Source organism: Apiotrichum porosum (assembly GCF_003942205.1).
Source record: "Apiotrichum porosum strain DSM 27194 chromosome Unknown scaffold_2, whole genome shotgun sequence".
Taxonomy (NCBI): domain Eukaryota; kingdom Fungi; phylum Basidiomycota; class Tremellomycetes; order Trichosporonales; family Trichosporonaceae; genus Apiotrichum; species Apiotrichum porosum.
The window spans coordinates 1,277,365-1,294,316 of NW_021167109.1; the positions used below are offsets into that span (position 1 = coordinate 1,277,365).

Sequence of the window (16,952 nt, forward strand, 5' to 3'; positions counted from 1 at the left end):
CCGCAGCTCAACACCGCGTAGGAGGTACGACGAGGCTTTGCAAGGTACAATGTCTCGCAGGCCCTAGAGCCATGCGCTAGTGTGTGCTGTGTGTGTGGGTTTGTTTCGTGGTGGCTGCCCTTGTCGGCGTCGTTGGGCGTCCACAGCGGATCTGGCTCTCTACCGGGGCTGCTGGCTTTGTGGGTATGTATACTCCTGAGGATCTACATTGGCCTCCAACTCTCGCCCGTTCTCGCACTCTCACTCCTCTCACTCACTCATTCACTCTATCGCCACCACGCCCAGAATGACAGTGGACGACGACCCAGTCCACACCGCAGCCTACTTTGAGGCAGACAAGTGGCCCGAACACCCATACTGGAGCCACAGGTACGCCACCACGCGACCAAGCTCGGACCCGCCAGGCCGAGCGCGCGTTCGGCAGCTCGATTGATCGCTGACGGGAGATTTGCAGGTACGACTTTTTCACCGCGGAGCCCAACTGGGGTGGCGAAGAGTTGGCCAGCGGCACCGTGCGATATGTTCGACCAGTGGTGATGCCAACGGCGAGGGTGGCAGCCCGCAAAAACATGGTGGGCAAGATGGGCATGATTGGAAAGCTTGTCCCACCATCACTCGTCCCCCAAGCCCCCCAAGGACCCCGGAAACGCAAGCCGCTCTACTTCCAGGCGTTTCTTTGGATGGATGGCGGCTCGCATAAAGTGGTGAGTCGTTCAAACGAGTGACAGAGCAGCAGCAGTGGCTGACTGAACCCAGACGACAAGAGCCGACTTGATGCAAGTGTTTGAACGACTGGTCAAGCCCATCGACGCCGCTGGCCAATTGGTCTACGACATCTTGGCTGTGCTCGACCAGGTCGATGCAGTGTGCGACGAGGAGGCTGCCCAGTCACTCGAGTTCACCAATGCCCGGCTACGAGTGGAAGAAGCCTTCCATGCTATCGACCTCATCATGCCCAAGATCATGCGCCTTGCAGGTGAGTGCATTTCTGAGAGTGTTTACTCTGGCCACCTCAGGAACACTTGCTGACCTGAGCAGTCCATTTTGGAATCTACCTCCACCGCATCGCAGACCTGGAGCGTGACCATCTGCTTCCCGTCAACTGGACACCCTGGCCGCACCCCGTCACGAGCACCTCCATTCATCAGACAGAGGTCCACAACCCTACCTCGGACTACCTCTTCCGCCTATGTCGCCTGATCCAGAAGGAAGGGCAGCCAGTGTTTCCCGAGTATGACAGTACAATCTCCGCGGGCAATGAAGCCGTGAGGGAGCTGGAGGCAATGTGTGACAGTATTGAGGTCATTGACGTGGACGCGTCTGTTGACGAGCCTGGAGTGTAAGGGTAGTTGGAGTGATTGTTGTACAGTATGATACTCCTGATTGTAGTCTTTGACATTGATGCGACGTGGTTTGACGCCAACGGCAGCGTTGATGGCGGTGTTCCAAGTGAAAGGGCAAAGGAGAGACAAGCACACATGTCTTACAGTCACAGTGACGAGCTCGCCACTGGCTGGTACACTGGTCCTGTCTCTCATGTTGTGCATTATAAAGAGACGCGGGGCCTCATGTCCCATTCCTTTCCCATCGCAAGACGAGGGTACACACCAGGACCAAGACCACCACCACCGAAACATGATCAACTGCCATGAGGAACCGCACGTCTGCTCGCCCCGCCGCGACATTAGGAACGGCAACTATTACTGCATCTACTGCGGCCGCCAGATGTCATAGCCCCTCGTTCTGTGCCATATGCATGGACGAATAAATCACAGAGCATACTCTGAACTCTATGTCACGCGGAGAGAGAGGGTCTTGTAGACAACCCTATACGGTGGCCAAACGCCACACCCGCAGTGCACGGGCCCTCGCACTGATAACGAAGACGGGCTGAATGACGTGTGATGTCACGTGACCTCAACCGTGCCAAGTGGCGAGTGCTGAACTGCTGCTGCCTGTCTTGCGTCGTTGAGTCATCTCCACTGTATCCGTCATCTCAACCATCCATTCACTCATTCACCATGCCCCCTCTCACAGCAGCCGAAAAGCAGAAACTGCTGTTACAGCAAGAAATCGCAAAACTGTCTGGTATGTTGTTGCATTGGAGCCCACGAGCCAACTGGAATCCTCAAACTTCCATCACTGGTCCACTAACCCGACCAGGCGCAATCACTCGCCATGCAACCAACCCCCATCCTTCCTCGTACCACCCTTACCGCGGTGGCAGCACTTTCCCAGCTCGCGGCGGCTATACTGCTCGTGGAAGGGGACGTGGTCGTGGCCGCGGTGGCAGCTCGTACGGGCTGGATCTCCGCGGCGCGCGGGCCTCCAGCACCGGCGGGAGCGCAACACCCGGAGCTGCGCCCTCGCCTGCTGGGCCGTCTCGCACAGCAGACACGGAGATGGAGGACGGCGAAGTGGCTACTCCCGGCTCGTCGACCTCGGATTCTGCTTTCAAGCCCACACACAAGGACACTTGGGTCAAGAAGACGAGTAACCGCGGCAACATGAGTTTGATGACTGTACAGAAGAGGTGAGCTGCCATACGGCAGGCCGAGGGTGTCAAGCTGACAGCCAGCAACAAACTTGCCTTGCGCCCACCACCTCCGCGCCGCCCCAAGGTCCCTCCCCAGATCCAGCAGCTCTCCTCGACATCCGAGGCCTCGTCAGACGGCAACGAGAGCAAGCGTGTCGTCATTGACGGCGTCATCTTCCAATTCGAGCAGGGCGGCCAGAAGCTCGTCCGTATTGGCGGTAGGTAATCTGTCCACCACCAGACCACCGACTGACGCGACCAGAACTCGCCCAGCCGTCCAATGCCGGCCCCTCAAGCACGCCGACTCGCTCGTCGCTCAGCTATGGAGGCGAGCAGTACAGGCGCACCAAGCGCGGAAACCTCATTTCCCGCTCAAGGTTCGGTTCCGCTTCAAGCGTTGCCACACTTCACAAGCTGACCACGTCCTGCAGACGCGCCGAGCAGGCTAACAAGCCCTGCCGGTACTACACTAAGACGGGTGCGTGCCGCCAGAGACCGCGGCTGGCCCCCTACAACTGGCCTCGCACCTTGACACGCGTTTAGAACAACACACTAACACTTGTTTTGTTTTTGCTTCTGACTAACAGGCCGCTGCGACCGTGCCCTCACCTGCCCGTACAAGCACGACCCAGAACGTCTCGCCATCTGCCACAAGTTCCTGCGCGGCGCCTGTCCCAACACGGCCGAGAGCTGCGCGCTCTCACACACGCCCACCGCGCACAACACGCCTTCCTGCGTCTACTTCCAGACGACGGCGACATGTCGCTACGGCGACAAGTGTGTGTATCCGCACGTGCGCGTCTCCGCGGAGGCGCCCGTGTGCGAGGCCTTTGCGCGTGAAGGATGGTGCGACAAGCCTGCGGGGACGTGCGCCGAACTGCATATCTGGGAATGCCCCGAGTATCGCGCACGGGGCACGTGTGCCCGCGGTGCCAAGTGTGGTTTGCCCCACGTCCTCCGGTCCGAGGCCGAGAAGAAGAACCAGGCGGCCGCTGCTGCTACTGCTGCTGCTTCGAGCAAGGCGGCCGACGAGGACGTGAATGGGTTCGAGGACCAGACCGAGTATATCGGCTTGCCTGGTCAAGTCTTCTCCGAGTCTGAGAGCGAGGATGATGACGATGAGGACGAGGACGAGGAAGAAGACGAGGAGGACGAGGAGGAGGCGAGTGATGAACAAGATGGAAGCGAGGAGGACAGCGACGGCGATGAGAACGAGGGAGACGTGTCCATGGCGGACGTGTCCATGGCCATTGGTCGTGGCTTCGCTTCAGGTAAGCTTCCCCAACGCCAGACACCTAGCATGAGCGACGATGGCGACGAGGACGACGAGGCGCGCGTCCTCGAAGAGGTGTAGCAGCCATGTCTTTCCCAGAGTCACGCGACGTTGTAGTATAACCCCTTGATTGTAGTTTTACCCCTCATCCACCGACACCCTCCCCCCAAAGCCTCCCTCTCTTTTCCAGCTACAATATACACCAAAGAGCATGTCCCATGCATTGTCATGTGCAAGAGCTAGCAACGTGACGGGCCCAAAGACTGAATGGTGGCGCCCGCCTTTTATATATCATGTGTTGTGAGAACAAAACTGCCAACCGGAACCCCCCCGCCGTCTAGAACAACCACACCTGCAAATAAAAAAGCTACTCTTCTATCTCTTAGGCGGACGAGTGCTTGTTGCGGTTGTTCTGGCGACGAGCGCGGATACCGGCACGCAGCGCGTCGAGGACAGGGACGGTCTGCTCGAGCGAGATGCACGCGTCGGTGATGGACACGCCGTACTTGAGGGCGGCAGGGCCCTCGACGGGGATCTTCTGGTTGCCCTCGTTGATGTTGGACTCGATCATGACGCCCATGATCATGTTGGCGTTGGCCTCGTTGGACGCCAGCTGCGAGGCAATGTCGTTGCCGACCTCGATCTGCTTGACGTGCTGCTTCGAGCTGTTGCCGTGCGAGCAGTCGATCATGACGCGCGGGTTCAGGCCGGCCTTGGAGAGCTTCTGGCCAGTGGCGAGAACGTGCTCGGCGGCATAGTTGGGGCCCTTGGTCGAGCCGCGCAGGATCACGTGGGTGCTGTTGTTGCCGTTGGTCTCGACAATGGCAGAGATACCCTGCTTGGTGACCGACAGGAAGGTGTGGCCGGCAGCAGCGGCCTTGATGGCGTCGAGGGCAATGTCGATCGAGCCGTCCTGAGAGTTTTTTTGTCAGCACGAGCATGCGTGTGTGCGACAGCAGACAGGGCGTGCCGTGTCCGCTGCGAGCAGCGACGACGACAACGGGTGACTCGAAAACGAGAGGGTTATGGGATGTATCGGCGGTTTGCCGACGTTTCCCGGCGACCCATCCAGGGTCGCCTGTTCAAGAGTGGGTCAAGTGTGCGCTGTACGTGGGTGACGAAATCGTAGCCGCCGCAGTACACCCTTGAAACCCTCGCCGAGCCCCTCTCTCCCTAATCTCCCACGACTTGTCTTTGTCTGCAAAAATGTTCACTCACAGTGCCGTTCTTGAAGCCGACCGACATGGACAGAGCCGAGGCGAGCTCACGGTGGACCTGCGACTCGGTGGTGCGCGCACCGATGGCACCCCACGACGACAGGTCGGCGAGGAACTGGGGCGAGATGACATCTGCGAAAACAGTGTTAGCAGGGTCCTACAGCACCTCCTGAACTTTGCGGGGCCGATAAAGGTCACACTGCCAGTACCGGCGCGCCCAGCGGCCAGCGCCAAGCGGCGGCAGCGGCAGGCTCGCCAATTTGCCATTTTGACAGTCCACGTACCGAGGAACTCGCCCGCAGTGGGCAGACCAAGCTCGGTGATGTCGAGCATGAGCTTGCGGGCCATCTTGAGGCCACGGTTGATCTGGAAGGTGCCGTTCATGTCGGGGTCGTTGATGAGACCCTTCCAGCCGACGGTGGTGCGGGGCTTCTCAAAGTAGACGCGCATGACGATCAAGAGGTCCTCCTTGGCCTCCTCAGCGTACTTGGCCAGCTCCTTGGCGTAGACAATGGCCTGGGCGGGGTCGTGCACCGAGCAGGGGCTGGACGTTAGCTGCAATTTGGGAAGAGTGAGCTCACCCGACAACGACAAGAAGACGGTCATCGTCGCCCTTGACAATGGCCTCGACCTGCCTGCGGCCGTCGAGGACGGTCTGGGCGCCGCGAAGGGTGAGGGGAAGCCTTGAACGTTAGCATAAACACGTAAACCATGTGACCGTACTCCTCAACAAGGATCTGGGGGCTGTAGGGATCGTGTCAGTAAAAGGCGTCTGCGCTTGAGCGAACGTGTGTGCCAACTCACGGGATGAGGGGACGAATGTTCTTGACACGGCGGTCGTCAAGGAGCTCTGGCAGCTGGCTGGATGAGTGTGGCTCAGACTCGGGAGGAGGAGGGGATCGCACCTCGCGGACAGAGGTAGGAGTGTAGGCCATTTTGAGAGATGTGGTGGTTGTGGTGGTGGGGTTGTTTGGGAAAGGAGTATGGATGTAGGAAAGAGACAGATGAAAGCCGGCTCGTTTTACAGGTCCGCCCGAATGCAACTGCGGGGTCGAGGACGGGGGGCGCAGGGAGCGACTTTTGTCGAGTCGTAGCAAAACGCGGGTCGATCATGGCTCATGATTATCCGGCAAAACTGGTCCGGTTAATAGTCACGTGACTTTTAGTATGACAGTGGGCGTAATCTCCGTGTGTCAGGCTCATCCACCCCACAGCCGGCAATGAGGTCATGGTCCACACACTGGGTGTTGTTTCCTTGCTTCCAACTTCGCATCCCTCCTCCATCACACTCGCACAGCGGTACCAACAGACATGGCCGCAGGGATAAAGAGTACGTAAAGGGCATGTTGCAACTATACAGGCAGTGGTCCTGGGCTGACGCTGTATCTCCCGTTTCCGCTTTCTGTCGCCGCCCGCAATGGTTGCCTCCTTCGTTCTCCAACCACACACGCGTACGCGCTGAAACCGGTTACTTTTATCAACGGCGGTGCTGCTCGACCCGGCAAACCTCTCATATCTCATCTTGTCTTCCTTTGAACGTGACCTTTGGACGTAAACCCTCTCCTGTTGCCACCCGCAGCCGTCATCTTCCTCGCGTTCGTCCTCGCGCTCGGCTTCCTCCTCGTCATCCTCAGCTGTGCGCTGTACCAGAACTGGCTGCCCTTAATTGTTGGTGGGTATTGCGTGGCTGTGTCAAGCAGCTACCTCATCTGCTGGCATGTAGCTGCTTTTTCACGAGTATGCCGTCCACCAGCTGACTCACTCCACAACACAGCCTTTACATTCGTTCTTGCCCCCCTCCCCAACTCTATCTGTGCACGATGTGCCCGCGCAGACGATATTTCGCCAGAGTACAACTCGGCATATGTTGATTTCGGCCGCTTTGTTACGGGCATGCTGGTTGTGAGTACCGCCGTCCAGGGGTGTACGGGGTTGTGGTGCAGGGTACACGGGCACTGTGATGGCGACGTCGCCGCTCGTGTGTCCGAGTCGGCACAGCAATAGTCTTGCCACCCCCTTCTTCCTCCACTCTGAATCTGCAAACCACTTTAGCTATCTTTCCTTTGTATCCTGTAGCCGTAGCTGACTCTCTACTGCAGGCCACGGGCTTCGCGCTCCCTCTCGTCCTCCTGCACTCGGGCATCATCTACCCAGGAGCGTGCTGGATGGCCATCTCGGGCGGTCTGCTCGTCTACGGCACGATCCTGGTGTACTCTGGATGGTTTGGCTCGGGCAGCGACGATGACGAGTTTTGATTAGAAGTGAGCTCGCAGAGGCCACGTATCTGAGGAGGACGAGTTGTCACGTCTGCTTAATGATCTCGAGACGAGAGGACGACAGGTTGGTAGGGGTGGTTGTTGCCAGCGTCGGCTATTGGTGTCGGTTCGCTGGTACCTAACCGGCATGGTGATGCATGAATCAGAGATATTCGAGCACACATGCACACATGCACGTAGTCGTACCTGACCTGACATTGTCATCATTACGTTCGCGCCTGTTGGCGACAGGACTAGGAGACAGGCAGCTCCCAACCAAGGAGGCGACCACACCGCAACAGCCAAAGTGATGCCCCTAAAGCTACTTTTCGTCATGCAGTGTCTTGTCCAGCCTCCTAGATTCTCTAGATCTCTGGTGGGAAATAGCAGGGTTATCCGTGATCCCTTTACAAGTACGGCAGCAATAGCGACGGTGCGAGACAGTGAGAGTGCAGATGTATATAGCACTTGCTGCGGACGGTGGACGGGAGGGCCACAGGGCACAGGCCATTTTGCTCAGGCGCGTCGTCGCCCCCGCCGCTGAGCCAACGCGGGACACATACAATGGGCTGTGTTATTGCACAGCTGCTGCGCTGCGCTCGTTCTCACATTATTGCTCCATCGTCGTCTCTCATACCCACACACACACACAAAGTCTCTCATTCCCTCTCGTTCTCTACCCTTCCGTCGACGCTCACGCTCCCCACACATGCACACCCGAACATAACATACCCACCAGCGACCGCTTGAGCTTTTATTCTCCCCCTCCCCTCCCTCCCATTCTGCTCAGCTGCAACAATGCTGGTACCGCCTCTCGTCGTTGCCGCCGTCGCCCTTCTGGCACCCTCATCCATTGCCGCGCAAGTGCGGCATGCGGACCGCGCCGAGCAGCCTGTGCAGGAGCGTGATCTTGCTCTCGGCGAGGTCACGGGGCGCGCACACGCCCTCCCGCTGCTTGCGCACCCACATGCCCGGCGAGGAGGCGAGAGCTCGTCGGCTAGACTCAAGGCCAAGCGCGCACGCCGTGATACGTTGACCGTGGCTGGCGTTGTCGGCGTGGGTGGACTGGAGCTCGAGCTCCGTCACCACCCTCGCGAGGCCGAGCGTAGTGAGCTTGAGAGGAGGGCGGACGTGAACGGCTCGATCATTGCGCTGGGTACTGCACAGAGGTACGTGGTGGTGATATACAGCTACGTAACCGCCCCAGCTATACTGACGTCGGCTCAGCACTTTTGTTCTCCCTGTAGCCTTTGGCGAGCCGCCTGTCGCGTTTCCTCTCCAACTCGACACTGGGTCCGCCGACCTCCTCCTGGCCACAACGTTGTGCGGGGTCAACTGTCCGTCCACCTCGGACACCAACCCATACTATGTCGCCAAGACGTACTCGTCCACCTTTGAGAGCGTCAACAACAATGCGACCACTTGGTCGACCTCGTATGGAGATGGGACAGTCGCGTCCGGCTTTGTCGGGCGCGAACGAGTCGGCATCGCCAACATGACCGTGCCCGGCCAGGTGTTTGGCATGATCAATGCCACAAACATCACCTTGTCCCAGCAGAAGATCTCGGGTATCATGGGACTCGGTTTTCCGCGGCTGTCGACGTTGTCGAGGGTGCTGTTGAAGGCTGAAGCCGACGAGGCTGCTGCTGATGCTGCTGCTACGACAAGTCTCGTTGTCACCACCACCTCCTCCGGCACCATTGACGCCTCGTCGACGGTCCTCTCCTCGGACACCGACGCCTCGTCAACGGTCGTCTCTTCGGATACCGCTACGGCGACGTCTGTCAGCAAGCGCAGCTCCCACATTGCCCAACGCGACTCTGGTGTCCACTACCTCCCGCCTCTTCTCGAGTCGCTCGTCTCCTCTCCTGATATCCCATACCCCGTCTTTGCCCTCGCACTCTCCCCGCCCCTCGTTCCGACAGAGACAACGACAACCTCAGGCGCAAGCGCGACTTCCCGGTATGGCCTTAATGTCGGCTCGCTCACCTTGGGTGGTGTGTCATCGCAATACGTCTCCGATAACACTACGTCCGGCCGGACCGTCGATGACATCGAGTGGTGGCCTGTCGTGCCGTTCGGTTCACCCAATACGACGACTGAGGCGACCACTACGGTGGCGACGGTGGCGACTACTACCGATGATGCAACGTCCACAGACGTGTCATCCGCGGCAGCGACGACCTCTGCGATCGACGGTCATGGCGTGCCCACCGACCTGGCCCAGCTCGAGTCCGAACAGTACCTGTACTGGACGGTCGAGCTTGCCAATGTCGCTGTCAATGGCACTGCCGTTGGGCTCAACTCGACGTATGCTTCTCTCGGCCTGCCTTCTATTGCCGTCTTGGACGTCGGTACGAACGGCATCTACGGCCCACAGCAGGATGTGGCCAAGATCTTTGCCAAGATTACCGACGCGCGCCAGGTTTCCACTGGCCAATGGGCTGTGCCGTGTGACACCAAGATGACTCTTGGGTTCTCTTTTGGGTGAGCTTCAAATCTGACCCATCTGACTGCACAAGGCACAAGCTGACTTTCAGTGGCCGATACGTGCAGCTCCAGCCTTCGGACTGGATGTCCTACGCCGTCGCTGGTTCGAGCATGTGTCTTGCCTGGCCCGTTGCCGTCGAAGACTCGGGCGATGGTATCGACTGGACGCTGGGCACCCCGTTCCTCAAGAACGTCTACAGCGTCTTCTCGTACGGCATCAATGGCGTGCAGGCGCCTCTGGTCGGATTCCTGCCACTCCAAGACGGGGAGAGCAAGGACACGTCCGCAGTGCCCACTGCCATTACCGCCGCATCCCTCACAGCCACCATCCAGACCACCTTCCCCAACCAACTCCTCACCGGTCCCAACTACCCGACCGCGACGTACGCCTTCTCCACCCCGATGCCAACCACCGGCGCCATCCAGACCATGGGTCTCGCAAATGCGTCCATCTACGCCGTATCCGCCGTGCCCGTCGTGTCGCTCCAAAGCGCCAACGCCAGCGCCAGCTCGGCAGTGCCCATCGGCTGGCCCGGAGGCAGCAGCGACCGGACTGCCAGCTCGGCGGTGGGTGCTGTCCTCGGCATCAATGCCGCACTGGTGGTGGCGCTTCTCGCTGGTGTCAGTGTGGCAGTCTGGGTCTAAGGAAGGGTCCAACACATCTCCCACCACCACCTACCGCATATCTCCTGTAATCCCTCTGTTGTGTACCGTGTCATTGCTAGCATTGGACATTTGAAGTAGAAATTTGACGAGGGCCACTAGGGCGTAATGCAGAAGCTTTCCCATGGCCCATGGATCAGTCGTTTCGCCTTCCTCACGTGGTTGCGCCCGGTGCACTAGTGCACTCCTTTCCGCGGCGGACGAACCTCACACACTCTTCTTCTTCTTCTCTTCCCACCTTTCTTTGCAGTCGCGTAGACACTGTTGTCTCATCCAACAATGGCCTTTCGAGACAGATTTGATGAGGACGGAGCCGAGTCCCTTCGTGAACGTGTGAGTGCAGTTCTCGTCCGTCCCGCCCGATGGAGGTCCTCCCTCGAACGAGGTCCTCCCTCGAACCCACTCAGCTGACTGGACCAGGGCAACACCCTGTTTGCCCAAGGCCGCTGGTCGGAAGCCATCGCCCACTACACCAAGGCCATTGAGCTGTACCCTCTCGACGACAGGGCGTGGTCTAACCGCTCCATGGCGAACATCAAGCTAGAGAGGTGCGCTCCATTCCACAAGCGACTGCTGACGGGGTAGGTGGGAGGACGCGGAATTCGACGCCACCACCGCGCTCTCACGTGGTGCCACCACAAAGGCTCTGTATCGTCGGTGCTTGGCGCGTCACAAACTTGGTCGTAATGAGGCTTCCTATAGGGATCTCAATCGCCTCCTCGACTCAGACCCAAAGCGACGTCAGCAACTCATTGACTCGGACCAACCGCACCTTCGGCAGCTCCTTGAGGTCGACGCAGTATTCAACCTTGCACTGCAGGTATACATGGCTTTCAAAAGGTCTGCTACCCCAAAGCCAGCTCTTATATCAGACCCGCCAGTGGTAATCGATTACAGCGCCTACCCTCATATCCTCGATGGCATCATCCAATACGCCGACCCCGAGGTCCGCGTTGCGTTGCGCCAGACGTGCCGCAGTCTTCGGAACCGTTTGCTTGGCATCAACTTGCACGTCGAAATCACAGCCTCTCCGAGCAACTCTCAGGAGCCATACCTTGACTTTGTACAAGCACAGCCATTGGGTAATTCGTTTCGCCGCTACCTAAAGGACACACTCCTACCATCAACGCCAGAGGAGCGCAAGAAGCGGACCACACTTGATCTCAGTCTCTCTGGCGGTCGTCGCCACGATCTCCGTGGTGTGGTCGACAGCGATTTGCTTGAAGCACTTGTGGTGACAACGAACACAGTCCGCATCAGAATGGACGACAAGGGATTCTCTGCCGATAGCAACATCTTCCTCGACAAACTCGAGTTTCTAACCGCCGTCGTATTCCCCACGACGGACCCGCTGGCGCATGACATTTTCGCAGTCCGTGGCGGGCCAATGCTTCTCAACCTCCCGGTAACGGTCACCCGTCTTGTGTACCCGCTCGCTACACCGTCCCCTACTCAACCTTTGTGTCTCCCTGTACACTGGCCTCGGGAGCAGGAGCGGATAAAGGCAGTCGCCATGCACGACTGCGAGTGCAGCCACCACATGCCGCATGCTGAGCGCGACTTCGTCATCGTCTGTCCGACAGTTGAGAGGGGCATTGACGCCAATACCTCGAGGAACTGATTACCTCTGGGTGGACATCTACAGTCTTGCCGTTGCTGGTATTCTCTGGGACCCTCGTCACGTCAAGATTGTCAACATTGCCGGCGTCATCCCACTCCTTGCGGCACAAGTGCAATGCACGGCGACCGTGCCCGTCAACACCGTGGACCTCGAAATCGTGTTCAAAACAGCGCTCAAGGACAAAATCTGGGAAGGCGTGGACGCGAGGACCACCGAGTACTATCAAACACCCGCCTCGCTGATTCTCAAGGAGCCTCCGCCTTCAGCAGAGGAGGGACTTCGCAAGATCCAGTTTCTCACCAAAGACGAGTATTGTGCAGAGCTCAAGCCAGGAGAGTGGGAGGAGCAGACTGTGGAGGTCATGCCCGGATTCAAGTAGTTTGTGGTAGTAGCCGGCTCAAGCGGATGGTTTGCCTGTGAGACAGACCCACAACGAAGTAGTCTGAATTGTCGAGGAGAGAATCGAAGCATGTGCTTGTAAGATGTGACCTTCTTGTGCAACCCCGCGCCCCAGAACAGTGACACTGTCCCGTAGGGCGAGTGGAGACGTGTGTAGACATGTATATGCTTGGAAAGGAACTGTTCTACTGAATACTGGGGTGGTGTATTAACCTCTTCAGAGAATTTTGCGCGGTCGTGGCCGGTGAGGTGTACGTGCCACCTGGGGGCCCAACGGCGGCGGCCTCCGCTGCGCAACTCTTTGTGCCATTCACACGTCAACCACCTTGATCCAACACCAATCCCCTCACCATGTCGTCGTCTGCGATAGCGACCTCTCCGCCAGTGTCGGACTTGGCCAAACAGGCATCCGACTCCCTCCGCAACATTGTAAGTGCCAATGCATACACTGCACCTTTCGGTGGTGCTGACGGACACAGGGAAACACTGTGTTTGTCAGGGGCGACTGCTCCGCCGCCATCCGTCTCTACACCGCTGCCATCGCCGCCAACCCCGGCGACAGCCAAGCATGGTTGGAGCGCTCCTTGGCCCACCTCAAGCTTCAAAAGTGAGAAATCTTGTGTTCGAGATACCGCTGTCTGAGACGTACCCTGCTCACTCAACAACAGCTGGGCCATGGCTGAGTTTGATGCCACCAGCGCAATTGACCTGCAACCCAGCGACATTGCCTACTGGCGTCGTGCGGGCGCTCGCCAGTTAATGGGACGCCTGGAGGGCGCCAAACGCGATATCAATCAAATTCTGCTCAACACTCCGTCCCATGAACCAGCGCTCTGCAGGCTTCGCGAGATCCAGGACGCAATCCATCAACGTTCTTTGTCTGTGTCCCACCCCATCACCGTCCTCGACCACACGGCGTTGCCACACATCCTAGACTTGGTGTTTGCGTATGCCGACTCTACCGCTCGCTTCCGCCTGTCCCAGACGTGTCGAGCTTGGCACCAGCGCTACACGCGTCTGTGCCACCACAGCGAGGTGACGGTGTGGTCTGACAAGCGCGGGGTTTTCGCCGAATTCACCCAGCCAGCGCCCCTCGGCAGAACATTCCGCGTGTACTGGGACTATCGAGTGCGTCCCAAGACTCCAGACGAGCGTTTCGCTCGTACCATGAGTATCGCCTCCATCGTCCACGTCCATTGCGCCGACACTCGTGGCAACCTGCCCCTCGAAGTCGTGACGGACTTCTGCTACCACACGGCAGTACTGCGAATCCGACCAGACAAGAATGGCCGCTACCCCAATGGAGATATCGACCTCTCTACGAACGAGCACCGCAAGGTCGTCATTTTTGGTCCGCCAAACCTCGAACAGGGCACGACAGTCGACATCGGTCTTGATCCGCCCAGTACTGTCACCCGGCTGGTGTACCCCATCGTTGTTGACGCCTGTGGCGATGCTCTGACCCGCCGGACAACACTGTGGCCGAACCTTTACTCCCGATTTGGCCGTCCATCGGCGCCTAAAGTCCAAGCCAAATGCGAGCTAGTCGTCATCTGCCCGACCTTCGATAGCCGCCTTGCCTACACTCAGGAGCAAGCTGCCGTCGTGGTGGCCATTTTGTGTAATGCAGGTAGCCATGGACTCGCTTGGGGAGCCCACACGGTCAAAATCGTCAACATTGAAGGCTGTGCACCACTGTGGATGCGCCGCAAGGAGGGCGAAATGGCTGCTGCCGCGTTCAGCGCCGATCATCACCTCAACGATGTGGACAGGCGGACAAAGAGGGCCGCAGTGCTCAAGACCAGCCTCGTCACCCACATCAACGCTGCACTGAGGAGTTTCGAGGTCCAGCACCTGTTGGACAACCCCCGCCACCGCTTCAAGCGCCCTCCGCCCGACCCAGACGCTGCCATCGCCAACATCCAGTTTCTTACCGAGGACGAATACCGCGCGACACTCAAGCCTGGAGAGTGGGAAGAGGAGACCGTGGAAGTGTTTCCCGGCTTTGAGTAGACGTCGCGAGAGGGATGTAGTGGCGAAGACAGTACCATTCATGTGAACTGGTGGCGCGGGTGGGGTTGTGAGGACGTGTACCAATGCATACATGTGTCATGTTCGCGGGCTCTTGATTGCTGCAATGCGGGGTATGGGGCCCGTGCGTACCGCCCGTGCTACACAGCGTACACAGCACAATGGTTCAATGCAACGGCTGCACGGTGCCATGTTACATCTTGCTCCCGTCTGATGGATTCACACACTGCCTCGCACATAAACGGGGATACCTCGAGTATCTTCATCTTCACCCAGTCATCTTCTTTCCACAGTCACTTGGAATCACCACTGCTTCATACTCATGCCCGACAGCAACAAGGTCATCTCGGCCAAAGCGCGTGAACGAGTGGGTACAGAGCTGTGCTGGCGCGCATTGTGTGTTAACGGCCGTGGAGGGCAACGCCGAGTTTGCTCGTGGCCATTGGAGCAAGGCCGTCATCAGCTACATCGGGGCCATTGACCATGACCCCCTCGACGACAAGCCTTGGTCTAACCGAGCCCTGGCCCATATCAAGTTAGAACAGTATGTACATATGCCCCACTTCCCTCCCGACGCAACTGACAACACAGGTGGGAACTGGCCGAGTTTAGCGCCAGCACCGCTCTCTCCCTTGGTGCGACTGGCAAGGCTCGTTACCGTCGGGCCCTCGCTCGGCATAAACTGGGCCACCACCAAGCGCCCAAGAGAGACCTGTCGCACCTACCGAAATCTGAACCAAACAAGCTCGACGAAATCCACAAGCTCCGCATTGAAGTCGACCAAGCCATGCTCGCCCAGCCTCCGCCAGCAGCCATCCCCTCCGTAGCCGTGCCCATCGACCACTCGGCGTATCCTCATATCATTGAGAGCATCGTTTGCTATTCCGACCCACAGACACGTATCGCTCTTCGGCAGACGTGCAAGGCATTGGATAAACTCATCCGCAAGGCCAACTGCCACCTGGACATCGTAGCGCCGCCTGGTGCCATCAGACAGCACATTCAGTTCCAACCTCAGCCCATGGGCCGGACCTTCTGCTCGTGGCGCAAGGACCAAGTCCCTCCCCGAACACCTGAGGCGGGCAAGGAAGAGACGTATCGTCAACTGGTCATCAACGATTGTCGTCGCTTTGACCTGCGCGGATTGGTCGGTACCAAACTTCTCGACCAGGCCATGGTCATGAGCAACACGGTCAGAATCCGAAAGGATCGCAAGGGACACTATGCCAACCGCGACATCGACTTGGCCCGGCACAGTATGCAGACGGTCGTTGTCTTTCCCACTGCCCACCGACAGCCAATCAAAGGACGCAGAAAGATGGATGGCCACCACCTCTATCTTTCCCAAACTGTCACACGCGTGGTGTACCCCCTGGTGTGGGGATCTGTGCAACAAGGCATCTCATTTGCCGTCCATCTCCCAGCCGGAAACGGAGAGAGGGATCCGCCCACGGCTTTTACAGCGATGGAGACATACGTCGACGATGACTACAACCCCGAGCTGGACATCGTAATCCTTTGCCCAACTGTTGAAAGCACCCAACAGACAATCTGGCCGACTCTTGAATGTGGAATCGCCAACGAGATGTTGACCCGAATTGACCTGGTTATCCTCGCGGGCATTCGCTGTGGAGCGCGTTCTGTCAAGATTGTGAATCTGTCCGGAATCCTCCTAATGCTGCTCCATGGACGCCACGGCAAAGACGCGCCGACTCCATCGACGCTTTGGGGAGACGAGGCCAAACGGCAATTTCACGAATCGCAGATGGAGGATCACATCAGGAAGCATCTCCGACTGTGTCTGAGCATGCTGTCGGAGCAGCACCAGCAATCCCTTCCGGACTGGATGCGAGGTGGCGTAGCACAGTGGGTCGAAAGCCGAGTCAACAAGCTGCGGTTTCTCACCATCAACCAATACCGCGCCACACTCAAGCCCGGAGAGTGGGAGGAGCAGACAGTGGAGTATTTGAATGGTTTCATGTAGCGGGTAGGTCTGTCCAGCTGGACGGAGTGCCCCCTACCCAATCTGTGAGAAGTTACGGCGCCTGCTGAGTATAGTGTAGTTGATTGTCCATACATAGTGTGTATACATGCATGTCATGTTCAATACCAAATGATGCCTTCATTCACTCGTGAACCTGGCTGCAAATTAACGAACTCAGCAGCCTTTACCCTCAACCAAGTACCAGATGGCTGTTGCAGTGACAGCATATTGGGGCTTCGGCGAACTGTGGCGTTTCGAATTTACACCTTTTTCGGCGATTTTCAGGAATTAATTGCGCCAACAGCCCGTACGTCCCGGACTCTGCAGGTGCCAAGTGTGCATTGTACATGCTCAGTGATCAGTTCCGGAGTTCACTTCCTTGGTGTCGGATTTCAATGATAGATAGAATTCAAGTAGCTGACCTCTGGCCGCTGGCCGGTGTGTACTCACGGATGTATTTCGTCTCTGCGCCCCTCCACGCTG

At 58.2% G+C, this 16,952-nt stretch overlaps 8 protein-coding genes across 8 annotated transcripts; 7 read left to right on the top strand and 1 right to left on the bottom strand.

Annotated features, from left to right (window-relative positions):
- Positions 1-286: 286 nt before the first annotated feature.
- EHS24_004507 (uncharacterized protein) lies at positions 287-1,343 on the top strand (the record flags this gene model as incomplete). The annotated part of the gene is made up of 4 exons (XM_028620082.1): positions 287-369; positions 455-704; positions 757-976; positions 1,039-1,343. 4 exons carry the CDS (start codon positions 287-289, stop codon positions 1,341-1,343), a joined length of 858 nt encoding a protein of 285 aa, XP_028479054.1.
- A 678-nt stretch (positions 1,344-2,021) lies between these two features.
- Positions 2,022-3,890, top strand: EHS24_004508 (uncharacterized protein; the record flags this gene model as incomplete). Its single annotated transcript, XM_028620083.1, has 6 exons — positions 2,022-2,088; positions 2,164-2,533; positions 2,579-2,754; positions 2,799-2,913; positions 2,968-3,014; positions 3,124-3,890. The coding sequence occupies 6 exons, from the start codon at positions 2,022-2,024 to the stop codon at positions 3,888-3,890; spliced, it is 1,542 nt and encodes a 513-aa protein (XP_028479055.1).
- A 301-nt stretch (positions 3,891-4,191) lies between these two features.
- EHS24_004509 (uncharacterized protein) lies at positions 4,192-5,961 on the bottom strand (the record flags this gene model as incomplete). Its single annotated transcript, XM_028620084.1, has 6 exons — positions 4,192-4,722; positions 5,028-5,158; positions 5,311-5,570; positions 5,608-5,709; positions 5,750-5,770; positions 5,831-5,961. 6 exons carry the CDS (start codon positions 5,959-5,961, stop codon positions 4,192-4,194), a joined length of 1,176 nt encoding a protein of 391 aa, XP_028479056.1.
- A 376-nt stretch (positions 5,962-6,337) lies between these two features.
- VPS55_1 (Vacuolar protein sorting-associated protein 55) lies at positions 6,338-7,281 on the top strand (the record flags this gene model as incomplete). Its single annotated transcript, XM_028620085.1, has 4 exons — positions 6,338-6,356; positions 6,606-6,698; positions 6,801-6,928; positions 7,126-7,281. 4 exons carry the CDS (start codon positions 6,338-6,340, stop codon positions 7,279-7,281), a joined length of 396 nt encoding a protein of 131 aa, XP_028479057.1.
- A 798-nt stretch (positions 7,282-8,079) lies between these two features.
- On the top strand, positions 8,080-10,416 carry EHS24_004511 (uncharacterized protein; the record flags this gene model as incomplete). Its single annotated transcript, XM_028620086.1, has 3 exons — positions 8,080-8,450; positions 8,509-9,768; positions 9,822-10,416. 3 exons carry the CDS (start codon positions 8,080-8,082, stop codon positions 10,414-10,416), a joined length of 2,226 nt encoding a protein of 741 aa, XP_028479058.1.
- A 297-nt stretch (positions 10,417-10,713) lies between these two features.
- Positions 10,714-12,434, top strand: EHS24_004512 (uncharacterized protein; the record flags this gene model as incomplete). The annotated part of the gene is made up of 5 exons (XM_028620087.1): positions 10,714-10,767; positions 10,855-10,982; positions 11,020-11,087; positions 11,307-11,895; positions 12,080-12,434. 5 exons carry the CDS (start codon positions 10,714-10,716, stop codon positions 12,432-12,434), a joined length of 1,194 nt encoding a protein of 397 aa, XP_028479059.1.
- Positions 12,435-12,805: 371 nt separating this feature from the next.
- EHS24_004513 (uncharacterized protein) lies at positions 12,806-14,467 on the top strand (the record flags this gene model as incomplete). Its single annotated transcript, XM_028620088.1, has 3 exons — positions 12,806-12,883; positions 12,934-13,061; positions 13,123-14,467. 3 exons carry the CDS (start codon positions 12,806-12,808, stop codon positions 14,465-14,467), a joined length of 1,551 nt encoding a protein of 516 aa, XP_028479060.1.
- A 340-nt stretch (positions 14,468-14,807) lies between these two features.
- EHS24_004514 (uncharacterized protein) lies at positions 14,808-16,469 on the top strand (the record flags this gene model as incomplete). The annotated part of the gene is made up of 3 exons (XM_028620089.1): positions 14,808-14,852; positions 14,902-15,029; positions 15,077-16,469. 3 exons carry the CDS (start codon positions 14,808-14,810, stop codon positions 16,467-16,469), a joined length of 1,566 nt encoding a protein of 521 aa, XP_028479061.1.
- Between the last annotated feature and the right edge of the window lie 483 nt (positions 16,470-16,952).